This window comes from Manis pentadactyla, chromosome 2 (genome assembly GCF_030020395.1).
Source record: "Manis pentadactyla isolate mManPen7 chromosome 2, mManPen7.hap1, whole genome shotgun sequence".
Classification (NCBI taxonomy): Eukaryota; Metazoa; Chordata; class Mammalia; order Pholidota; family Manidae; genus Manis; species Manis pentadactyla.
In genome coordinates, this window is record NC_080020.1 from 204,605,315 (window position 1) to 204,632,154 (window position 26,840).

The 26,840-nt window shown below is 34.7% G+C and overlaps 2 protein-coding genes across 8 annotated transcripts in view; both read left to right on the forward strand.

Moving 5' to 3' along the window:
* Window positions 1-23,290, forward strand: part of MAP4K3 (mitogen-activated protein kinase kinase kinase kinase 3) — a 244,209-nt gene extending 220,919 nt beyond the window's left edge. For all 7 annotated transcript variants that reach the window (XM_036925551.2, XM_036925553.2, XM_036925552.2 and 4 more), the window contains 10 exons: window positions 3,960-4,020; window positions 4,102-4,219; window positions 8,131-8,189; window positions 9,167-9,270; window positions 13,373-13,544; window positions 15,533-15,601; window positions 15,681-15,773; window positions 18,731-18,801; window positions 21,055-21,110; window positions 21,759-23,290. In XM_036925551.2, coding sequence (XP_036781446.2) covers window positions 3,960-4,020; window positions 4,102-4,219; window positions 8,131-8,189; window positions 9,167-9,270; window positions 13,373-13,544; window positions 15,533-15,601; window positions 15,681-15,773; window positions 18,731-18,801; window positions 21,055-21,110; window positions 21,759-21,846 — 891 coding nt within the window. In that variant the 3' untranslated portion in view covers window positions 21,847-23,290. The remainder of the gene's footprint in view (window positions 1-3,959; window positions 4,021-4,101; window positions 4,220-8,130; window positions 8,190-9,166; window positions 9,271-13,372; window positions 13,545-15,532; window positions 15,602-15,680; window positions 15,774-18,730; window positions 18,802-21,054; window positions 21,111-21,758) is intronic.
* A 3,034-nt stretch (window positions 23,291-26,324) lies between these two features.
* The window catches only part of CDKL4 (cyclin dependent kinase like 4), a 42,113-nt gene continuing 41,597 nt past the window's right edge, over window positions 26,325-26,840 (forward strand). Inside the window, exon 1 of the mRNA XM_036925766.2 lies at window positions 26,325-26,814. The gene's annotated coding sequence lies outside the window, so the exon portion shown is untranslated. The remainder of the gene's footprint in view (window positions 26,815-26,840) is intronic.

Sequence of the window (26,840 nt, forward strand, 5' to 3'; positions counted from 1 at the left end):
ATAAACCCATGCATATATGGTCAATTAATATACGATAAAGGAGCCACGAACATACAATGGGGAAATGACAGAGTCTTCAACAACTGGTTTTCGCAAAACTGGACAGCTACATGCAAGAGAAAGAAACTGGATTATTTTTTAACCTCATACACAAAAGTAAACTTGAAATGGATCAAAGACCTGAATGTAAGTCATGAAACCATAAAACTCTTAGAAGACAACAGGCAAAAGTCTCCTGAATATGAACATGAGCAACTTTTTCCTGAATGCACCTCCTCGAGCAAGGGAAACAAAAACAAAAATGAACAAATGGGACTACATGAAACTAAAAAGGTCTGTATAGCAAAGGACACAATCAGCAGAACAAAAAGGCATCCTACAGTATGCAAGAATGTTTTATAAACGATGTATCTGACAAAGGGTTAACATCCAAAATACATAAAGTACTCACATGTCTCAACAACCAAAAAGCAAATAACCTCATTAAAAAATGGGCAGAGGATATGAACAGACAATTCTCCAAAGAAAAGATTCAGATGGCCAACAGGCACATGAAAAGATGCTCCACATTACTAATTATCAGGGAAATGCTAATTAAAACCACAATGAAGTATCACTTCATACCAGGTAGGATGGCCAGTATTGAAAAGACTAAGAACAACAAATGCTGGCGAGGATGTGAGTAAAGGGGAACCCTCCTGCACTGCTGGTGGGAATGTAAACTAGTTCAACCATCGTGGAAAGCAATATGGAGATTCCTCAAAAAACTAAAAATAGATATACCATTTGACCCAGGAATTCAACTCCTAGGAATTTACCCAAAGAATACAACTTCTCAGATTCAAAAAGACATATGCACCCCTATGTTTATTGCAGCATTATTTACAATAGCCTAGTATGGAAGCAACCTAAGTGTCCATCAGTAGATGAATGGATAAAGAAGATGTGGTACATACACACAATGGAATACTATTCAGCCATAAGAAAGAAACAAATCCTATTGTTTGCAACTACATGGATGGAGCTGGAGGGTATTATCTCAGTGAAATAAGTCAGGCAGAGAAAGACAAGTACCAAATGATTTCCCTCATTTGTGGAGTATAACAACGAAGCAAAACTGACCGAACAAAACAGCAACAGACTCACAATCTCCAAGAAGGTACTGCGGTTACAAAAGGGGAGGGTGGGTGGGGAGGGAGGGAGAAGGGGGTTGAGGGGTATTATGATTAGTTCATATGGTGTGAGGGGGGATCCATGGGGAAGACAGTGTAGCAAGAGAAGACAAGTAGCAACTGTGCTGCATCCTGCTACACTGATGGACGGTGACTGCACGGGGGCATGGGGGGGGACTCAATAATATCGGTGATTGTAGTATCCACATTGTTTTTCATGTGAAATCTTCACAAGAGTGCATATCAATAAAAGCTTAGTTAAAAAATTATTTAAAATATTTTTAATAAGGTAAAGAAATGTTGACTCAGGACAAATGGAAAGCACAGAGAAGAAAAAGTGGGATTTAGAATAGTAGTCGGAAATTTCTGATTGTTACAGTGACAAGGAAGCTTTTGGCATTTTGTACCAAGAGGCCAAGAATGCTAAACAACCTGCAAAATGAAGACAATGATATTAATAGATAATACCTATATAAAGTTTACTATGTGCCAAGCACTGTTTTTAAATGTTTTACATGTATTAACTTACTTAATTTTCACAAGTCTCAAAAGTGGGTACCATTAGAATTCTCATCTGAGGCATAGAAAGGATTGGTGACTTTCCAGAGATCCTATGGCGAGTAAGTGGCAGCACTAAGATACAAACCCAGGCAAGCAGGCTCCAGGGTCCACATCCTTAATTACTACTCTACACTGCCTCCTCCTTTTGTATTTCTCTTATAGGGAAACACTAGGCCTAGAGAAAGATGAAAGAGCTAGAACTGGCCAAATTGAATGACCAGTTCATCATGGAAGTTGAGAAGTCTAAGTTTACTTCAGGTTTCCAACTTGATTGAATGACGGTACCACTAGGCAGAGTATAGTACATACACAAAGAAGTCAGTTTGAAAAGAATGATGATGCAGTTTGGTCATGGTGAGTTTTGGGTGCCTATGGAACATATAACTGATTCTGCATCATCAGTGTAAATTGATTACAAAGAAAATGGAGAGAAAAAAAAGCAAAAGTAATGATAATTTCTTCATATCAAAACATTTCTATCTTTTCATGTCTTTTTTTAAACAGATCTTGTTTATAATAATAAAAAAGGTGGTAGTAGTTTTCTTGGATATAATAAGATACCTAAAAATCGTATTACTGGTAACGATATTAACTGTAAGGAACAAGACCAACTTCATGCATAGGTGGAGTAATCTACTTTAATGAGCTGGTAATTGAAGGCACCCAGCAACTCCACCAAGTCCCAGTCTTCAGTAACTCCCCTTCTTAGGTGCTTCATCAATTGAAATTAAACTAGTAGAGTAAAATTTTTCTAAGTTAAACATGCCCTTCAAAGTGAAACATTTTCCATCCCAGAAGAAGCCTTATAAGAGTAAAGAATGAGTATATGTGAGATTCGGGATTTTTTCATTGTCTTGCCAATGGGTTTTGGCCCTGGGCAAGTTCACTATGGATTCAGTGTGACCAAAGGAATGACAGTAGAACGTTTTTGGGGTGAAAGGGTTTATTACCCGGCTTGTTCTCCCCTGCCGTAGGTCAAGCACTAGTGTCTCTGACTCCACCCAGAGCACTGGGCCGAGCTCTCTACATAGCGCAATAATAGCTTATTGCCTACAGGTGTGGAAGCGGCAGCCCAGCAACAGGCCAGTTACATCATCAAGTGGTTTAAGTTTAGTGAGGTTCCTGGCCATAAAAACCCCAACTTCCCCACATTAATCTTACTGTGAAATCAATTATTAGGTTAGTTTTCTTTGTACTTTAAGTGGAAAAAATCTTGTCCACTCAGAGCGAGTTTGCATGCAGCAAGCCAGTCACTGCCTCTGGGCCTCTCTCCCCGCACAGCAGTCCTCCAGGCCTTTCTGACCGCATAGTCGTCCTCTGGGCCTCTCTGCCTGCACAGCCATCCCCTGGGCCTCTCTGCCCACACAGCCATCCTCAGGGCCTTTGTCCTCAGCACTGCCACCACTCCAGCCTCTGCTCTGCTCTCCTGCAACCTTGCAGCCGTGCCACCATGTCGCCCAGAGCACTGGGTGGAGCTCTTTATATAGAGTCAGTAGCAACGTATTGCCCACACGTGTGTAGTGAGCTAGCCAACCAGGGCCAGGTGAAAATCCTGTCCACAGGAATTTTCAATTTATCCACACCTTCATAAGACTATATCAATGACACTTTAATTAAAAATATATAAATGTATATGGTCTGTGTTCCATGAAGTTCCCTTTTCTTTGCCTTAAATACTTTGAAGCTTCCAAAGGTGCATCTCAGTTCTTATGTACTAGATTTCATAATGAATTCCATGTACATATCCTTTATGATTTATAATTTTTCAACATATTCTCAGTCTTTTTTCTCCATTCCAAACATTTCTATATCCTGTGTTCTACTACACCATGATCCTTTTTTCTATGTCTTCTGTTGCAGAAGCCATGCATGTCCATATACCTAAAGTAAGAGTATTTCAGTGGAAGTACACAGAGTCTTAATTACTTTAACCCAGAACGTCCTCTTTTTTCCTGAGTAGTTTGAGACTCCATAGTCCTTACTGTAAGAGAGACTCAAGCTAATCATGTCATGTTAAGACTTAGATAATGAAATTTCATTGCTGATTTATTTTTTCTCCCATATAAATGTATGCATATTGTTTTAAATGCCTTATAAAATGAATGTCTATTAAAAATAAGTTCAGTTTTAAGAACTGGCTTATTGATATGACAGTTTATGTGGTTACTGTGTATATATTTACATTGCTGTTATCTATTTATAAACTTTGTGCTTGTTTTTCATCAGCTATTCCCCCGAAGGTGTACATGGTTGTATGTAATGAACAATTGCTTACTATCAATATCTGGTAAGTCTTTTAGTTTTTAAATACTTTACAGTTGTTCAATTTATGTTACTAGCTTTTATGTCATATTTATTTTTCTTACAGGTAAAGCTTCTCAGCTTTATTCCCATAATTTACCAGGGCTTTTTGATTATGCAAGACAAATGCAAAAGTTACCTGTTGCTATTCCAGCGCACAAACTCCCTGACAGGATACTGCCAAGGTAACTATGTTTTTTTCATCCTTGTAGATAGTATATTAACTAATTCTAATGAATGTTTATACCAGAATAATTGAAAAAGCACTCAGTTTGATTTAGTAGAATGGGTTATTAGAAATCATATGTAATGAAAAAATTATAAGAAGTAATGTATTTTCACAAGTGTTCATCACAGTCTAAGATTTTTCTACTTTATGCTTTCCAATTACATCAAACATTTTCTTTCTAAATTTTTAGTTCTCTTTTTTTACAAGACTAAAACCAATTTTTTCTGTAATTTGCTGGTAATTTTACATTACATATAGTGCTTTTGACATGTTTGTGTTAATGTGAATAAAATGAATTTTCTCGGTACAGTTTCTAAACTCAGAAAATTAAAATGATTTATTAAGCAAAGGTTTTTATATTGGAAGATAATTACTTAGAAATTAGAAACGTTTTTTGCTTTTCTACTTGTAGGGATTTTTAATTATGCTTTTTCTTTTGATGGTTATTAGATTTCATTTGTTGACTAAATGGTCTTCTGAGTCAGGTATAAATTGTGTTTTACAAAAACTTTATAATATATGCTATTCAGCCTTTATACTAGTTGTAAAGCAATTATTGTAGAATCTCAGTTTTCAAATACCTTTAAAATCTGTTCTCAATTCCTGAGTTTACGTTATAACTAAGATTTGCCCCTTTGTACACAAAAACTTTTTACTAATTAACCTTTTTAATGAAAAATATTTAAAACTGTATTGCATGCTTTTCTGTCGTCTTAAAATAGATCGCATTGCATTTAATGGAGTCTTTTCATGATGATTCAGAGTTGTGATTATGAACTTGACTTATTATACTTGTATCTATAGTTGGAGTTAAGGGTATTGTTAGTATAACTAGCCCCAAAAATGGAGTCGGGAGTTTCCTTCTTCCGATACAGTTTATCTGCCCCTCTTTTTCTCCCAGCTGCCACATTGTGCTGTTGTTTTTCTGCCTACTTACAGCACATCTCCATCCAGCTATCTAACTTGATAATCCTAAATTTCTGTGGGTATGGAAACTGACCACCAAGCTTTAAAAGGTGGAAGTAAAGTGCCCCCAAGGAATAAACTGTAATGCATCCACTTTTGATATCCATAAGTCAGAATAGGGACTTTTCATAGCTGTGTTCAATTCTTCAAAATTTTACTGAATATATCAAATGTGCAGAAAGTGTCTTGGTATATAGATGAGACAGAAGTAAATAAAATGTTACTTCTTTTTTAAATGAATTTCCATATAGTAAGATTTTTTACCTCAGAGAGTATTTTACCTCTAAGCTATTATTTTAGGTTTTTATCAGTCTTTAGTGTTAGTAGCACTCACTAAGGTGTCCATCCCACTTTCTTCAGTTTAATTTTCTAGCAGGCAATTACTGTAAGGTCTTCTCTTAATTCTCTCATTTATTTTTAGGCAATCTGAAAAGTTTTTTGCATGGTAATATTTTATGTGTGTATTAGTACCATTTCTTCTTCCATTTAGTGAGCGTGAGTTAAACTTCTTTGAGCATCTTACAGTGCCTCCTGGTTCTCATAATAATGATAGGTGCTCATTGTGCCATATTATGTATCTTTAGAAAAGCATAGGCTTTGGCATCCAGATAGACTTAAATTCACTTACTAGGTCTGGAGCCTTGGATAAATTATACAACCTCTCCAAAATAAATTCATCTATAAAACAGAACCAGTATACCCATCTTGCAGAGTTGTTTTGAGAATGATAAATTATGTATGTAAAGTACATACTGTGGTTTCTGGCACCTACTTGGCTCTCAATATTAGAGCTGTTGTCATTATTAGGTATGATAAATTGAACTGTGTCAGTAGTGTACTGTAAAATACCCTACATTTAAATATATGGAGAATATTGGTTAACTTAGGATCCCAGTTAATTGGATGCTTCTAAAACAAGTTTTATTGCGTTTTTGTAAAATCATGACTGAAATCAAGGTAAGTATGTAGGGCACTATAGAATATGACAAATTTTTGTGACATTTCAGTGTGCTGCTCACAACTAAATTTGGAAGAATTTCATTATTGTTAATTCTAAGCTATAGTTAATAGTTAACTGTTGATATTTTTCTTGTCTGTGTAGTATTCATGCTCTCAGTTAGTCCTCCTGGGTTTTGACTGATTCATAACTTAACCCCTAAGTTAACCTAGGAAGCCAGGGGGACAAGTACACAAGTGTGAACAAGGAGCATTAAGCTTGTTGCCAATGGAAGTAACAGAGCTTGGTGCAGATTTTTTCAAACTGAAAAGCCCTCGATTTGAGCAGTTTGCCTAAGGGTATGGGGAATTTTTGTTTTGTTTTAAGCTGTATGAAACTCCAACATATATAAAAGGGACATTTTTATAATTATTAATCTAATATATGAGTTAAAATATAAAACTCTTCCCAATACGAAGTTAGCCAAGGAAAACAGTAAAGTGCTTTAACCAGAAATTTGGTATCAGGGTATTCTAGATAACTTTTATAGTAATTCAGTACTTTAACATCTGACTAATTTCTCTATCATTCTTTAGGTACCATAGTATAAAAATGATTCTAATTCACACAGATAAGTACTTAGAAGTGGTAACAGGTTTTAACAGCGTAGCTTGCAAATTCAGAAGACTGTCCAATTAGACTGATCCAGAATCATAAATGAGAAGTAGATTTTTTTTAAGTTGGATCACTATGAACATTGCAGTCAAAGACACTAGAGTTCTTTCTCCCTAAATTGCTTACTGTATTACCTTGAGGAAATTACTAAATCTAAGCCTGAGATTTCTATGCTTTGACCTACCTAGATGGCATTATCACAGGGACTAAATGTAACAGAACATGTGAAATGTATGGCATATAATAACTCAGTAAATGTTAGCTATAATTATTATAGGTTTTTATAAGTATAAACGTCAGCATACATACTAAAAGGTAAAATTATAATATCAATGTTCTATGCTTGGTTATTACTCAGCTGCCAATTATATGTACAGTGACAAGAATATCTGTAAGACTATTCTGAGCTTGTTTGGAATGGTACTGAGCATTGCGTAATGTATGTTCTACAGTTTTGTTACCAGCAAAGCACAACTCCGATTTTTTTTTTTAACTAGGACAGCAGTGACATCTAATCTGTCACACATTTACACAATTTTTAAAAGTTTAAATATGTGTACTGGAGAAGTATGCTTTGAGGTTTGCACAACTTGATGCTGTAGCACACTTGTTATATTAACTTTCATTATAAAAGACATTTGTATGTGTTTTTTTTAATTATAGGTTTTAAAAGTAATTTTAAATAGATTTTTTCAAGTTAAATTTGAATCAGGTGTTTGCAGAACCCCTAAAGCACCTTTGTGGAAATTTTTATCACTAGTAGAGAAATAAAAATGTCTAAATAAAAAGTTCTTATAAATTGTTGTGGTGGTGAGACAACTTTTTACATAGCTTGAATTTATTATATGTGATTAAAAATATCTTTTCTCAATTTATGGCTCTCTTTTCACTTTCTCATGGCATCATTTTGTAAACCAAAGTTATTAATATATTCAACAAATTCATTCAAAATGCCACCCGTAATTTGAGGCACGAAGGATGTATCAATGAAAAAACAAAGTTTATCCATATAATCTTATATTATTTGTCTTTTTGTATTTTTAAAAAATAATCCCAAGGTTATATCCTTCTGCAACCTAAATATTTTATAGTTTTTTCATATTTAAACCCTTAATCCATTTGGAATTGATTGGAGGGAGGATGAGAAAGGAACCCAATTTAGTCTTGTGTTTAATAGATGACTTATGTGAACACCAAATTTTTAACAACTCATCCTTTCTCCACTGATCTGTAATAGTACCAATGTCATATACTAACTTTACCTTCATGTATTATATATTTACATTTAGGAAATTTGCTGTATCAGCAAAAATCCCTGAAACCAAGTGGTGTCAGAAGTGTTGTGTTGGTAAGTAAACGGTCCAATAACATGTAGCTCTCCTGCTTACAAGAGCAGATAAGAAAACGCTCTGGGGCTCATTTTTAAATCTAGTGTAAAACAGTACTACTCCAGGGCATTCTGCCAGTAATAATTTATTTTTCCCCCTTAAGGAAAACAAATGTCTTGGCCATTCTGTCTCCATGTAAACTAAACTTAATATAGTACCTTGCACATAACAGTTGTTTTGCAAATAATTTATTGACTGGATAAGTGGAGAAAGTAGGATGACTTTTTATTATGGCACTTTATCACACACTCTACTCCAAGGAGCCTGTCACATATCCTTCGCCATTTGGCCTAGTAATGGTATGAGACTGCATTTATGCATCTGTATGCCTTTAATGTATGAAAACTTCCACTTGTGATATGAAGGTTATAGTCTCCCTGTTCATATAATCACTAGCCTAAATTCTTCCTCTCCCGCCATAACATCTAGCTGTTTTATTTGCATTTGGCAAAAATATAGTTTCTTTTCCTTCTGTTAAAAAACACTGAGGCCATTCAGGATTTTTTATTTGTAAGCCTGTATTTTGAGATTTGATTAATGTCTTCTTCTTGTTAGAACCAAAGCATTATTGCCTCTGAATATTTCTAGTAATCAAAAGCACTCTGAATCACTTGTCCCTGAATATGCAATAGCCTATCAGTTTGGTAGCTTCTGGCTAAATCTACTTTGACCCTTCAGGATCTTGCTGCCTCAGCTAAATAAGCTCCCTGTGACCATAAGACCTAAAATCCTTCTTCCCTCAGGCCCTTAACAACCAGCAGTAAAAATTCTGCAGTTGATGAGGGAGCTTCCTTTTGTTACCTGAGACACTTTTTTACCCTGCAGTCTAATTAGGAAGTTGAACTGGCAGGCAGATACTGTTTTTGGAGCATGCAACTGTTATTGTAAGGACTTTGTATTTATAATAGAATTTAACTATACTTTTTTGTCTTGACAGTGAGAAATCCTTACACAGGCCATAAATATCTATGTGGAGCGCTTCAGACAAGCATTGTTCTGTTAGAATGGGTTGAACCAATGCAGAAATTTATGTTAATTAAGGTAAACATGAATTTGTTAAGTCATTCTTAGTGTAAAAGCTTGACTAAGTCAATTTTCCTATTTTTATTTAAAAATATTTTTTTTTTTTCAGTTAATTCTGAAGTTTACTAAATGATTTGGGATCATATGGAAGGGAGGTGAAAATCTACCCAGTTGTAAGGAACTCAGTTGGCCTGGTAAAAGTTTGAAAGTGATTAGAGAAATAATTCAGTGATATGACAGTAGGAGCTAGAAATAGTCCTCACATACAGTCTGATGTCAAGAACAGGAGATGCTAAAAGAGCAGTGAAGTGTTGATTGAACATGTGAGAATGAGAATGTATAGGTGACTTGGTCCATCACTGCAGAGAAACAAGCTACAGGTTGGTGTTTGGCCTCAGAGGACATAAGGGGGAAACTATTTGTTTTGGTTATATGCCTACCTTTTAATTTTCCCAGGCCTTTCCATGGATGGTTTTTTATGCCTAAGTTTCTCTAGATTCTTTAGTTAATGAATATTCTTTATTCTTAAATTTTGAGGAAAAACTAACTTAAAATGAATGACATTACATGCTCAGTCACACCAAGGAAATACCAAATAAATTTTCTAAAGCTGCTTTTTTGGGGTTTTGTTTTTGCTATTTGTATAGATTAAGTCTTATTTCATGAGCATTTGGTATCTCCATAGAAATTGGGGTCAGAATCTAATTGGAGTAAACTGTACTTCAATATAAAAAAAAGAATCTAACTGGAATGGATTCATCCTAAATTTTATAATACAGAGTGAGAGTATTTTAAAGTACTAGTTACATAAAATTTTTATAAATGATTAAGGAATCTATTTCTAATTTTCACATCAGTTTTTATTAACCTCAAAATTATCTAGGGCTAAAGAAATGAGTAAGTAGTTTAAAGAATTTGAAATCCATTAAGGTAATATTTCCACAAGTAAATTCACTGAAATAACAATTATTTAAATCAAAAGCTGAAGGGAAAAATAGCCTTATAAATTTCTAAAGCAAAGCTTCTGAATTCAATCCATTTATGGCAAAAATTGTTCGGTTCTTAGCTTTTCTTTGTTCTTGCCTATAGACAAAAGCCTCATCTTAGATGGAGTGGTAAAGTATAGTTCAAATTTTCTGCAGCCCTTTCCTTCCCTTTTTTGTCTGATTTAGACATGCCCTTCCTATTTCTTTCAATCCTAACCTCTATCAGAATGAAAAAACAGTTGTTCATAGATACTGATAGTCTGAGTAAATCTTAGTTTGAATGACTATTATTAGGGAATTAAACCACTTATCCTAAAGGTAATAAAAGGCCTTTTTCTCTATTAAAGGAATTTTAGGTATCAAAAGCATGCAAGAGAGAATATGTATTTTGAAGACATGGAAAGTTTAAAAATTACCCATCCATGTTTTTTCTTTTCTAAGTGAATGGTATCAGAGAGCTCAGCCCTTACTAATGAGGCTTATTGCCAGTACTCTAAGATAATAGATACACAATTCTGCTCGTAGGTCTCCTTCAAGACTTCTCAGTCTTCCAACTTTCTAAATTCCCTGAGCTAAAGGCGCTTCTCCACCTGCCTTAGTCTTAACTCTCTTTCTCTGTCTCTCTGCTTCAAGACTATATATGTATATTTTGTTTTACATTTGACATTATTTCTATTAGTATGAATGATGTTTCTATACTATACTCTCATATTTGTTCAAAAACATTCTTAAGCATTTCTATATCCTTCCTTTTACAACATTCTTGACAGAGATTTTGCCTCCCAGACTACATTTTCATTATAAATAAGTTGCAAGTTAGAACTTCCCAGCAAATGTTTATGTACTTATTACAAACCAAGCACAATGCTACTTAACTAGGTAAAGATGAGTAAGATATAGTCACTGCCCTCAAGGACCATCACCAATAGCAACTGGATTTAAACTATTAGATGAGAATCGTCTTCTGTTAATGACTTACATACATTGCTTAGTTATGATTGGAAGCCAAATAGAAGTTTCAAAATCTGTTGGTGTGCTTATTTGCTGCCAAAAACATTAAACATACATTGTTTTCTTTCTGCTTTACTGCTGTTACCATATTGTCAAAGGGAATTATTTTAAAAGCTTTACCTTATTAAAAATATGACAGATTTTATCCAAGCCTATCCCATAGGTAATGGGAAAGCTCCTAGACAGGGGGTTTGGAGGTGCTGATGAAGAACTGTCTGCACCTATGGAATGGAGGCACTCCAGCAGTCACAGGGAAAGAAGGAATAGGGAGCAATAGTACACAATAAAGCTTTGCATTCTAGCCATAAGGGCCATGTTGTATCTTCCAGCACTTTGAGACTAGTAGTTATTCAACTTGGAAGGAGCTAAGAGGGTATTACACTCAGTGAAATAAGACAGGCAGACAAAGACAAATACCAAATGATTTCCCTCATTTGTGGAGTATAACAATGAAGCAAAACTGAAGGAACAAAATAGCAGCAGACTCAATGACTCCAAGAAGAGACTAGTGGTTACCAAAGGGGAAGGGTGTGGGAGGGTAGGTGGAGATGGTGGAGCGGAAGTGAGAAGGATGATTAGTGCACATGGTGTGTGTGGGGTCACGGGGAAGACAGTGTAGCTCAGAGAAGATACAAGTAGGGACTCTGTGGCATCTTACTACACTGATGGACAGTGACTGCAATGGGGTATTGGGGGGACTCGATAATAAGGGTGAATGTAGTAACCACATTGTTTTTCTTGTGAAACCTTCAAAAGAAAGTTTATCAATGATACCTTAATAAAAAAAGAAAAGACTAGTAGTTATTATAGCTCCATTTCACCTGTTTATTTTTCTCTAGAATTTTTCTTCTTTAGAATTTACAAGTTGCCAGATAAAAAAATAAATCAAATTCAGTAGCATTGCTAAATACTAGCAATAACCATTTGGGAAATAGTGAAAAAACACAGCCCATTTATAAGAGCAACAAAAATATAAAACATATTAAGAGTAGACTTAATAAAGTATGTATAAGACCAATTTTTTTTCAAAATAGTCTTTTTTATGGTGAAGAACATTTCTAACACCTCAGAACTCTCCATGACACTGGCTATAGTCAGTTCCCTTATTTTCCATTTTTACTATATAAGCATGTACCCTTAAACATTAGAATTAATCATAAAGTATATATTCATTTTTGTTGACTTCTTTTGTGCAACATTGTATGTGTGCAAGTTAGACATAGCTATTGTTCGTTCATTTCCATTGTTCTGTAACTTTCCATTGTGTAAATATGCCATAGTTTTATCCATTCTACTGTTGATAGGCATTTGGGTTGCTTCCAGATTTTTATTATTCTAAATAATGCTGCTTTGAACATTTTTGCATGTTTGCTGTGCATGTGTGTACTCGTGTTCTCTACAACCTATAAGAAAGAGTGTTATTACAGAGATGCATATCTTCAACACTAACAAATAATGCAGTTAACCAATGTGGTCACCCCAGTTTCCCCTCCCACCATCAGTGTGCGAGCATTTGTCTTCTCCTCTCTGAGTAACACTTGTTGTCATTCTATTTCAGCCATTCTGGTAGAAAAGTATAGTATCTCCTAATTTTAAACAGAATCACTTGAGATTTCTCTTATTTATGGGTCTTTTTTTCTTTTCTGTCCACACTTATAAGAGGAGTGTTTCTTGCTAAATAGCATTTCAGTTTTCTTATCCACAATTGCTTAGTTGGATAAGAAACCAGAGGTGTATTACTGAAGCAACATCAAATTGGGAGACAGGAAGCTTTGCTGCAGGGGCAGGGAGCCCTGGTTCAGTCCCCCAACTTCTGGTTCTCACTGTCCAACTCTGAAAAGAAAGGGCTGGACAGCTCATTGTAAGTTTTCTTCCAGCCATAATATCCTTAATATTGTGTAATTCTTAACTTAAAAAATTTTAACAGTGCTAATAAGCCTAAAATATTTACAAAGTTGGGTTCTGCATATCCTGAGTTTCAGTGACTAAAAACAATATTTAGTAGATAAAATAGTACATTTATATAGTATAGAGACCTATTTTATATATTTTCATAAAAATTCTTAATAATGATCTCATGAAATTGTTTTTTTTTCTTACTATGTTTTTATTTCTTTTTCTAGCACATAGATTTTCCTATACCATGTCCACTTAGAATGTTTGAAATGCTGGTAGTTCCTGAACAAGAGTACCCTTTAGTTTGTGTTGGTGTCAGTAGAGGGAGAGACTTCAACCAGGTGGTTCGATTTGAAACAGTCAATCCAAATTCTACCTCATCATGGTTTACAGAATCAGGTTTGTGATTTTTATTGAATACTAAGACCAATATATATACTGGTTTTATAAATAATAAATGTATCTCTCATTACACAAAAGCATAAAAATCCAGTCTTGAATAACTTATTAACCTGGAAAAAAAAAAGACTTAACTTGCCTTAAAATAGCTAATTCATTTGATGCATTTAAAACATATCAATAGTTCCCAAACTTGAATATGCATTAGAATCACTTGAATGCTTGTAAAACATATTTTGCTGGGCCCTACCCCCAGAGTTCTTCATTCAATAGATGTGCAGTAGGGCCTGAGAATTCTCATTTCTATAAGTTCCCAAGTAATGCTGATGGTGTTAATACAAGCACCACACTTGAGAACCACACATGTACACAAACCTTAGGCTAATAGAAATGTTAATTTAAATAAAAAGAAAGATGCATTAAGTATGGTTTATTTTCCAGCATATTCTTATAATTGATACACATCCTCCCTTAGCCACCTATCTTCCCCTTCAGGTAGGGGATGCACTCCTGCTTTCTAATCTCTTTCTCCTGTTTAGCAGAAGGGATTGTGGATTGATTAATATCATCAGTGGATTTCAGTTAATGTCTTACTTATCCCAAGCATTTTAATTTTTAAAAATTTAATTTCAGAAATGACTTTAATTTAAATCCTTTTCTACTAATTTTTGAATGAAGGACCTTATTTCCTCACAAAGGAATTTTATACAGCTGTGGGTACCTCCCTTCCAAGGAATTTCTGATTATATTTTCTTACAGTAATAAAATCTCTTTAATATAGGATAAAAAAATTCATCTCTGGTTTTAAGCTGATGAGATAAAGACAGTGTAAGAAAGTATAGTTAGGGTTTTGTATCAGATGAAATTACAGTCCAGTGATATCCTAAATTTTGCTGCACATTATAATCCACCTGGGAAGCTGCTGATATATACCTCCATTTAAATAAGAGTATCCGGGGGTAGCAACTGGACTTTCATATTCCTGAAAGATCTCCAGATGATTCCAATATTTGGGAATTAATGGTTATAAGCAACTCGTAAAACGTATTTTCCTGGCTTTATGTATATTAAGGCTAGACGGGCTTTCTGAATGGAGACACATTCAGATTCTTAATTTTCACCAAGTGTATGAGAGCAACAGAGATCTGCTTGGACTGACGTGCAGGATGCCTGTTCCATATACTTCTGGCCCTGGTTAGTACCAGGGCTCAAATATGTTTGAAGGTCTGAAATACAGTGTTCCTTGAATGTCTTAATACTATGACAAGTAGGAAGTAGGCATGGCAGACTATAGTTCAGTTCCACTCTCCAGGAAATATAAGACCAGAAAAAAGGACCTATATATAGCTCAGCAATTTTAGTTTTGATATCCATACAAAGTGTGGGATATCCTACTTCTTACTTCATGGAAAATCAAGCCTTTTAAACTTTTTCATTTTGTAAGATCTTTGATCAATCATTATAATAAAAATAATGCATTTTTCAGTTTGTAAGAACTTTGATAAATCATTATAGTCAAAATAATACCTCCGTTTTGGTAGAACTTCATTCTTCTCAAAATACTTTTCTTTTTAACTCATTTGGACTTGAAGTATTTTGCTTGACTCTGATTCATTCATTCAAAATATATTTACGTGTTGCATGTATTAGGGACTTCTGAGCTTAAAACTAGAAATCAGTCATAACCATAATACAGAATATTAGACTCCTAATTTCACTTATAGATAAAATAATGACATCACAATCGTAATGACTATTGTAGTCATTAACAATAGTAATAGTAATTGCTAAGACTGTTGAGTACTCACATAGTTTAGCACCTGCATCAGAGTTTGAACCCAAGCAGCCTGGCTCAACCACTACATGTGCATAGCTTAAAATTTACATCAGTCTCAAGTTCAGTGATATTCAGAATTCTTTGTTTTAATGACTCTGTGCTTTAAATATTCCTTTTTTCTGTAAGTTTATCAAGTTTGTTTGTATTACAGATACCCCACAGACAAGTGTTACTCATGTAACCCAACTAGAGAGAGATACCATTCTTGTATGCTTGGACTGTAAGTTTTTATTTATAAACATCTATTTTAATAAGATTTCTTTTATCTGAGTTTCTAAGTGACTTTTTTTCTCTCTTAGGTTGTATAAAAATAGTAAATCTCCAAGGAAGATTAAAATCTAGCAGAAAATTATCATCTGAACTCACCTTTGATTTCCAGATTGAATCAATAGGTAAATCAAAGTTTTGTCTTTCTTATTTGATTGCATTTTGAGCTGCTTAAATTAATTTGATAATTATCTAAAATTATAGAAATATATTACTAAGGACTTACTTTCTAAATATAAACTATAATGAATATGAGGTCAATATCACTTTTATATATTCTAATTTAACAACTATGATGTAATCTATAAATGTTACCTTCCTTACAGATTTAGCATTTTCAAAAGAAATAATTAAATATCATTTTCCATAACATTGCTGTGAATTTCCATTTCCTCCAGACTCCCATGGAATTTCCCTATAAGTATGTTAAAATTTAGTGGTTACTATAAACTCTGTTGTATTTTTGCTGTTGAATCTGCTGATCAAAGAGTTTTAAGTATATGGAATTTCCTTCCTGCCATTCTCTCATTTTGCTTGATAAGAGTTTTTTCTGAAAAAGGATTTCTTACAGAATCAGTATTCTAAAATGATTACACTCCAAAAAAATAAGGTGAAAATGATCCTATATGAGATAGTACTGGGGAAAATGAATGACAATCAATTTAGTATTTAACTATACACAATTTTTCTGGTCTCCATTATCAGTAAAACATATTTGCATGTATATGTGTTGGCAGAGGGTAGAACCAAGGGCACATAGTTCAGTTTTTCTTATTCCCGGTTCAGTTATTACCCTTTCCTCCAACTAGACCACCCCTCTCTCAAATGCTTGAGGGACATTTGCTCAAGATGGTAAAATATAATCCATAATTAACATCACAAAGCGAAGGCCAAAAAACAAGATGAAGAAACTCAAAGCAGTGTACAGGCCTGAAGCCAAAAGATCTGCTGTTCTCCTGAGTAATAAAGAAAACTAAAAGTATCCCACAGGAAGTGGGGAACCAGAGTCAGGCTCATTGCTTGAGGTGTCTTCTAATCAGGACTGTCCCCACATTAGACCTGGTAGTTTTATAGGTGATTTTCATCCACCCTTAAAAGATAATTCCTATTCTATACAAACTGTTTCAGATTACAGAAGTAGAATGCTGAACAAATCAGTGTTTAACACAAATACTAAAATCAAACTAGATTAGTAAAAAAAAAAAAATTATCCAGTCTCTTGAAAACAGATTTTGAAAAATCAAAATAAATTGATTTGAAGGCAAATAGAATTCAATTAATCAAATAGTAGACATTATCCCAGGAAACCAAGGATGGCTCAATATCACAAAATTTGTTTATGTAATAACAGCACATTTTAAAGATTAAAAGCAAAAAGTCACCTAAGTTTTCAGTAGATACACAAAATATTCAAGAAGACCCAAGTCACTCATGATTTTTAAAAGATAATCTCTTAGCAAATTAGGAGTAGAAGGCAATGTCCTTCAATAGCAGTCTTTTAAAAATATCGTGATTAATGGTCAAACTATTTCCTATTAAAGTGAAGAACAAGATAAGGATGCTTTCTGTCATCACATTTCAGTATTGTCTTATTACACAAGAAAGGGGAACTATGAGGATTAGAAAGGAAAGGGTGAAAGATCCTTTTTGCTGATGATATGATTACATAGTATGTATAATTCAGTAAATAAACTACTAAAACCAGTAAGAAAATTCAGAGTTGCTAGATATGAGTAACAAATGAATAGCTTTCCTGATATGCCAGTAATCTATGAAATTTTTGATAGTAAGAAAGGTCTCTTTAACAATAGCAATGAAATATGTATGTAACCAAAACATGTTTAAGACCATTATCTAGGAAATTCCAAGTTACTGTTTAAAGGCATAAAAAAAGATTTTAACGGAGAATTACACCATGTCCATGGATAGAAAGATTGAATATGAGAAAGATATCAGTTCTTCACAAATTAATCCACATATTCAGTGCATTTAGTATAAAAATACCAATAAGGTATTTTATGCCACTTAATAAGCTGATCTTAAAATTCATTTGAAAGAGCCAAAAGCCAAGAATAGGACAATAAATACTGATGAATGCTTCCTCTTATTGATAGTGAAATATTTATAAAGCCATAGTTACTGAGAAGTACTGGATCAACACAGGGATAAATAAACAGAAGAGTGGAACAGAAGAAAGGGCTCAGAAATAGACCTATATGTGATGAAAATTTATAGCATTATGTCAGTGGAAAAATAATGGACAATTCAACAAATGATGCTAGTACTATTGGTTATCTGCAGGAAACCAAATCAGATTTCTTCCTCACAGAATACACACAAAAATATGTATTAAATATGTATATATAAAAATCAAAACTAAAATTTTTAGAAAGTACATATGCCTCTGTCCCAGTGATTCTGTTTCTGGGTATCTACCCCAGAGAAAATTTTGCACATGTATTCAAGAAGAGATACAAGAATGTTTATTGCACCATTGGTTGTATAACAGAAAACTAGAAACACTTTAAATGTTCATCATAACAAATACATGAAAGTTGAAAACATTTGTTACAAAGTTTGTACTGGTAATGTAAACTTGATGTAATAGTAAACATGCATGAGAATGACAATTCCAAAATTTATAATAGCAGTTATCTCAGGGAGGAAGAAGAGACTGGACAGGACTAGTGGAGCTTATTTAGGGATGCCAGCTGTATTTATCTTTATAAAACAGCAGTATGGCAAAATGTTAGGAGCTGAGACCTGAATGGTAGATACATGTGTGTTTTTATGCTATTCTCACATTTTTCTATATTTTGAAATACTTTAAAATATTAAGCTATCAAAGAAAAGTTTCTATAACAAAATATTTTCAGTGAATTCTCTTTTTTCTTGTCAAAAAGATGAATAAGTTCTATATAGCTTTTTTTTAATTTGAAAGGTAAAGGTGCCATAATAAACATGGAATGGTTGACATTAGTTATTAACTGAAATATTGCTATGCAAGATAGAGGGATGAAATGATGCTTATCAGTTGAACTTTTATACTATTAACAGTAACTGAGCTGTTCTTGCCTGCTAGTTTGCCTGCAAGACAGTGTGCTAGCTTTCTGGAAACATGGAATGCAAGGTAGAAGTTTTAGATCTAATGAGGTAAGTAATCTTTTAAAAATTATCTATTAGATATTCGTGAAACATTATCAAATTCTACTTCAGACAATTTTCTTCCACTTTGGAAAATTCCTGTTTGATACAAAAAATACTTGATTTGCTAACTTTATTAATATTTACTGTATTCAGTCTGGTGATAAAATTAATAGCACATACTTTATAACCACCTCTGTCTCTCCATTCACTCTAACAACTTAAGTGCATATTTTATGTGCTTCTAAATAATCAACCTCTTACATTCTGCATTAGAACTTCCTAAAACTACTGAAAGTGAGCCAACTATGATTTTCTTTCAACTTTCCCAGAATATCACCTGAAACAAGAGTTCTGATGCTGGCTCTCTGTCTTGAGGCACCTTTTCTACTTTGTATTTCAGAATTGATGACCAATGCAGGCTACATAACTCTACATTTCTCTTGAAGCCACCTTGCCTCCTATTTCTGTTACCCCTACTCACTTGACATTTATAAGATTCTTTGTGCCTCTTCTTCTTAGCTCAGTTTAACTATGGGAATAATTTACTCCAAGCCATGTGACACATTCACCTCAGTTCAACATTTACACCAGAAAGTACTGGGGTTATAAACATGACCACGATGTGGTACTTGTCCCCTAGAGTATTATGGACAAGTAAAATCATCAGTCATTCTTTCAGCAACCCCCTGCCATTCTTAGTAGTGCGACTCACTTGAACACGGGAAGAAGAAAACCTTAGGTGCCTCGAGCAAGAAAATAACTCCTTTGTGTCCTGAACTGTCACTCATTAAGCTCAGAGCATTCCTTCTAATAAAGTGAACAGTGTAGCAGAGTGATGATGAGCATGCATTCCAGAGTTGACTCTGCTCTCAGTGAGTGTGACCTTGGCATACCACTTCACTTCTCTTTGCCTGTATTTTTTCTTCTGTGAATTGAGGATAACAAAATAGTACTTACCTCATAGAACTGTTAAGATTAAATGAATGAAGCATGTAATGTGCTTGGCATAATGTTGAGCCTGTAGTCAAGTATTCGAGAAAGGTCACCACTAATATGTTTCTAGTAGTAATTCCCACAAGATGGCTCACTCTTTAGGAAAATGTTTTAAAGTCACCTGAGGGCATCTATCAGAGAGGTAAGAACAGTTAACAGCTAATAAACATTAGGCTGGGAAGGAAAGGCATCATAGGTAGGATACAAGAGTGGCTTAAAAAAAAGAAAGTTTTGCCCAAGGATCACCAGATGGGCTTTTTCACATTACACAGGCAGACTGAATACAACCCCTCCAAAAGTCTTATGTCTTCTCATAGCCAAACTCATATACATTGAAGATCAGTCATCTGATATAAGCCACTATTACTGAAGTGAGCATGTTATATCCATCATTTGTGCTGGGTTATCAATGAAATTAAGAATCACTGGTGTTTCCAGAAAAAGTAATTGTACAGGTACTAGTGGAATAAATTTAGTTTCAAAATCAAATTGTTTTTTTTCAGCCTACCAGATTTTGGCCATTATAATTTGGAATGTTTTGCATTCAGTAAGCAATAGTGGGTTTCTCTTTCTCCTACAGACTTAATCTTACCTCCCCAGCTGGTAACTGGTCACACGAGGACTTCTTGAAGGATGTATGTCATCAGAAAATATTATTTCAGGAGACAGGGAAAGAGAATTATTATCTATTGAGCACTTCTTAGCTAGGCATTATACCCACTAGCACTTGTAAGAACACTGCAAGTTATGACTGCAAGGTAGATATTTTCTCGCCCATTTTGCAGAAGACAAATCTGTTTCCAATAAATTACACACCTTACCCAGTGTTACACCGACTAATTGGGAGAACTTGGATTCAACCACAGTCATGACTTTGTCCCATCTTACCCTAAGCCTTTTAAGTAAAAGGACCAGATTTAAGTAGTATACCACGCAGTAGCCTTACCTTTAGCATTAACAGAACTGGCAATGTTTTCTGATAAATAAAATGAACTGGTGCTTTGCTTTTAAATTTTGCCCTTAATGTCTATAATTTAACAAGTGAATGGTTTTTATATTCATTTTATGACTAATTCAAACTTAGCCTCATTTTTTCTAGACAAGCAAATTTATGCACCTCCCTGCTAACTTAACAAATTAAGTCATACAGGTATTTATTTCCATTTTAGGAATTGTGTTACTTTTCTATAGAGTTATAAATGAAATGCCCATGTAAAATGTTGTGCCTTTAATTTCAAAAATTAAATTTACATTTTAATTTAACAGGTAACACAAGAAATTTCAGATAACACAAGAATTTTCAGACTGCTTGGATCTGACAGGTATGACAGGTTGTATTAAATGTAGTTCTAAACATGTTTTATAAATCCGTCATGAAGGTAGTTTCTTTTTCAAGAGAATTGAAACTTCTACAGTAATATATTCAACATTGTGTTTTTCACACTATAAAAATTCAATTAGTCAGAAAGTTACAAAGCCTTGGAGAATATGCCTTGGAGAATATAGAGCTGTCAGTACTAATTTTGCCTTAAACATGCTACCTGAAGTATTATTTATAGCACAAGAAACAGGCAGTACCATATGCTAACAAAACTTTTTGGGTTTAGTGCCAAATAGGATTTTTGAGCTGTATGCTGATATACATTCTGATTCTTGAACTACAAATTCGTTCTTAGAATTTATGATAAGAATTAAGTTCCCCCAAATTATTCATAAATACAGGTCTCTCCCACCCCACTCCCAATTCTTGTAACACTACAGGTGTAGAGATGGAAGGTGGTGGACAGCAGAATTATTTCCGAGAGCTGAAACTGGCTCTTTAATCATAGTGACTTGCAAAAGATTTCTGCCCACCAATCAAATAAGCAGCATTTATAGAAGCCTATAATAAAGAAGCAATGGAAGATTTTTCTGCTAATACTAGTTTTCAGGAATAACTTTGTTATATTTTGTTTGTTTATTGCTTTTAGGGTCGTGGTTTTGGAAAGTAGGCCAACTGATAACCCCACAGCAAATAGCAATTTATACATCCTGGCGGGTCATGAAAACAGTTACTGAGAAATGTTGTGCTCTGACAGTTAACTATAGAAAGAACACTGCCACTGCAACATTAATGGATGCTTGAAGCTGTACAAAAAAAGCTGCAGTAACCTGACTTCAGTTTCTTGTAATTTATTGTGGCATGAGACAAGATGGAAAAATTTTTGTTTTAAGTGGTATGGATATATTTAGCATATTGAACCACACAAGTGCTTAATTCATTGTTATGTAATCTTTGTACATATAGGCAGTATTTTTCTGTGAAACTTCATATTGCTGAAGACATACACTAAGAATTTATGTAGATAATGTACTTTATGAGATGTACAAGTGTCTTATCTGTACAGATGTAAATGTTGATGAAAAATGCCATTGGGGGTTAATATTTTAAGAATTCTTTAGTATATTCTTGGGTGTGGCTATATTACAAAATGGGATGCTGGCAATGAACAGTCCATTTAACACTATTGTATTTTTGTTATATGTAATTTAGTAATATGAATATAAATCTTGTTAACTTTTAAAATTATAATGGAAGCTGTAATTTTATAATTTTTTAATTTTAATGCAAGTACACTGGTGTTTATAGTTGCACAAGTATTGATCTGTGATGTATTAAGTCACAAAAGTAAGCTGTGACATTGTCAATAGGCATTTGGCTCCACAACATCTTTTTAAAATATATCTGGATTGTTTTCTGTGTGAAACAAACCAGTTTACCACCTGTTGCAGTAACTGGTCTTTTGATATTTAAGCAGAATTCCATTAAGATTGCTTGTCTGTGCTTAAGCACAATACCTTTGAAAAACATTTGAATCACAGCATAGTAGTACCATGATGTTACACTACAGTTGTTTGAATTACAGTATGCACAAAGAATAAATTAGCATTATTAAAGAGTCTACACTAAACATTTCATATAATCACATTGAAGAACTATATATAACATTCCATAGAAGGAAGTGGTTCAAATTTCTAGTGGAATTTTTACTTTTGTTGGCCTTATTTTATGATCATTTTCATATTTCTTCTGATTTAGATTATTAACACATGGCAAATAATTTAGTTACTACCTCATATAAACAATATAATGGTTATTATACATCACAGGAACTTAGTTTTGGTTAAAATCATTTTTGATTGTTTTTTTCCAATGGAATATATATATCCCGAGTTTTAGCAAAATGCACACTTTTGGCCCTCTTTTGGTATATGTTCTTTATATTTTAATGTGAGTGTGTACACTAAGAACAAACTAAATTGTGATTTATGGTCTTCATTTATTTTAATTGATAATGCTTTTAAATATGTTCCTGATTGTACATAGTGTAAAATAAACATGTTTTTTAACATGCTGTTGTATAGTAGCTGATCATCTGGCTTAGTATGTATACAGTGGGTCAAAAATATATTAAGGAGAAAAAAACTTTTTAATTACTCTGCATTAAATTCTCAAATACCATTCTGGTCCCTCAGGTCATATTTTTATTTGATCTGTCATCCCAGTTTCATAAAGGAATAATATTCCCACATTTGAGAAAAGGGCATCTTCTATAGAATCTTCAGCTTCCTGATCAGGAAAATCAATTACACACTCATGGTCTTTTGCTTAGAGCAGGCATCAGCAAACCTACATTCCTCAGCCTAATCCTGCTCGCCACGTTTTGTAAATGTTTTGTTGGAACACACCACATGTATTCATTCACATGTTGTCTGTGGCTGCTTTTGCAATACAATAGCAGAGTTGAGTGGTTGAAAGAAAGCTGTATGGCCCACAGAGCCTAAAATGTTTACCATCTGACCCTTTATAGAAAAAGTTTAGTGACTCCTGGGTTAGAGAAAGGAAGGGAGTGAGTTGGGGAATGCAGTTCTAGGAGGTTAGGAAGGGGAAGGTTAGGTGGCAAGAACAGGATTGGAGGTCAAAGGACACTGTTTCTACTCTCGCTAATGCCACTGCCCATCATGGTGACCTTGGATAATTTGACTCTAGAACAACTATTCCTTATCTAAAAATGTTACTTCTAAATGATATAGATGTTAATAATCATAAGCTTGTTTACATATATCACTTTTCCCAAATAAATACACTGACTAATCTTAGCATTAATGTGTGAATTAATGACTGTTTTGAAAACTCGTATTTACCAGTATAACATTATGAATTTGTTGGCAAACAGAGTCATGGGAAACATTTTCAAAAAATCAAGGTTCTATTGTTGGCATTTATTGACAAGGTTGTTGATCCTTTCTCTGGGCCACTGTTTTTTCTTGTTTCTAAGTTCTGTAAGTATATGAAAGTTCACATGTCAAAAAAGTTTAACCATCACATTTTACTGTCAAGCACTAAGAAGTATTTCTAGAAAATAAAGTAAACAACTGGTTGTGTGTTACTCATGAGCTTTGTGAAAATATAGACCCCTGGAATCAATCTTTGGGTGTGAAGCCCAGTAACCTGTATTTTTATAAAGTTGTACAAATGTTTCTGAGTGTGGTCCAAGGATCCTGTACCTGAGGACAATATTTAATTTTAATTTTAATACTTAAAAATGCAAATATTGAGGGTCACCCCAGTAACTAAGGATCTCTATTCACATAAAAGGAAGAGAGCCACTCACTTAAATGTTGGAAACCATCTATTTCATCTTCATGGAAGTTCAAGCTGTCTCTCTTGTTAGCTAGTTTCTTAGACACTGGTGTTGATAAGAATGAGACCAATTTTTTCTGGGCCTATTGGCAGCTTTCAGCTTACAGGTATGTCATTGATGTCAGCAGAGACCAGGAAATAAACGACAGATATCAGTTTTCACCAGTATTAGAAGACAGATGAAAGTGTATGTTACATAAAATAATGGATAAACACTAGTAGTATTACTTGAGGGAAGATAGTAACAGTAAGTGCCCAGTACATGTATGTGTGTGCCAGGTGTTATTCTACATGCTTTACATAGATTCTCCCACTGAAGCCCCAGAACAGCCGAAGGAGGTAGACATTGTTAACACTATTTTACAGATTAAGAAACTGAAACATAGAAAGTTTAAATAACTTGCCCAAGAAGATAGCTGGTACGTGGTAGAGCTAGGATTTGAACATAGGCACTTGGTTCAAAGTGTATAGTACTCAATAACAATTCTGCTAAACTATGTATTACACAGAATACATGCAGTATATCCACTGCCCTCTAAAATACACTTCAGCATTTTTCCTCCTTATGTTAGATATATTGTCTCCAGGAGTTGGAATTTCAAATTCTGAATTTCACTGTCTATTGCAACAAAAGAAATTAATAATTTCCTGTCTTAATTTTTTGCTTTGCCATAAAGTATTTTCCTTTTTCAAGGTGTTTTATGTAAGGATAAAAGGATTTGCATAAAATTAATTGTACAGTTAAAGCTTATTAAATAAGTCTAGCCAAAACTCATTACAAAGACTTTTTTTCTTACTTTTGTGAGATACTCAATTATTTAACCAACATGTGTTCACCTTTTACAGTGTAACCAAGCACTTTACTGGCACTAGAAGAAAGATGGAAAAGCCATCATTCCCAGTATTCAAGGAGCACATCTGGATGAATAAAGATAGAGAGGTACAAAAGGTTGTGCCTAATTCTGCTTTGGAAAAAGGAAAGCAGCTGTGTAGAAAGTTGTATATAAACCGTGTTGTCGATAGATGAGTTTATCAAGTTCAGGGAAAAATTAGGATAGGGAGCTGTAGGCTAGACTAAAGCGTAAAAATGCACATGTTCAAGGAATGACATTAAATGCAGCTGATCTTAGGGTGCATGGAGGAGAGTAAGAACAGGAAGCTAGAAAACAAGGATGGACACAATTGTGAAGAGTTTCCTAAAGAGAAAAGGGACTCATTAGGCCACAGTTTTGGAAACTGCAGCAGTCAAATCAATGAAGATGAAAATAAGCTGCCAGGTTTGGACATACAGTGATGACTTGTATCTTTACGGAGAAAATTCTCTATCCGATGGTGACAGCAGAAATTACATAAATATGGGTGTGTACGAGATTATGTTGGTTTGAGTCTATTGGGAATATGGTCTTGAAGGAAGAAGTATATAAAGGCTGTTTCTAGGCATTTTTCCTAAAGATGGAAGGACATACGCGTATTTGAAGGAAATGGAGAACTGAAGGTAGATGAGAAAAGACCACGAGTCACCTCAGTAGAAGGGAAGTATGGCCATCCTAAATTTGGGCGTGACGGGGAGCATTTTACTCCCCATGCTAAACAAAGTGTGTATGTCCTGATTAACATGTAGTTCGTATTTTTAAGTTCGCCTGGGGGACAATAAGGGGAAGCTTTGGCAAAAATTATCTTTCCAATTTGCATACATTTACCTCTATAGCATTCATCACATTGCTTGACTTGCTTCCCCTTTGGGTGGCAAACGTCTCTTCGTAGTCGCTACTACAGTGCTTACTGAATTGTGAAAATGGGAGCAATCTACCACAGCTGATTGGTTCTTGTCACAAAAACAGCCAACAAGTCGGCTGAAAAGTTATTTGGACAATAAAGCAGTCTGTAGCATATGGACTAATACAGGATCTACAAACTGAAGGTCTCTGCCCAGACAGGGAAACGAGCTAATAATATTTATATGTGCTTTATTTTAGGGCATCTGAGGTCATGGAAAGAACAGAACCGAGTGTAATCACAGAGTTCATGGAAAAGTAGTTAAAATGTTCCCTGAGCTCCTTCAGGGCCTCTTAAAAGGTTCTCGGAGGAGAAAGTACCGATGACGTTACGGGCTTGGCCCGAAGCTGACCCACCGAGACAGCGAACGCGGGACGGCGGGCGCCGAGGAGGCCGCTCCGGAAACCGCCCGTTCCCGCGTGGCCTGCGCGTCCGGTTGCCCCGGAGACGCCGCGGCGGTTCCGCCCGGGAGTGGCCGGCTCGCGGCTGCCTGCGCGGAGTGTCCCCCGCTCGCGCTGGGGCTGCTGGGACTGCTCGAGGCTGTGAGCATCGCCCCCGTCCGCGCCGTAAGTGCGAGTGGCGGCGACGGGCG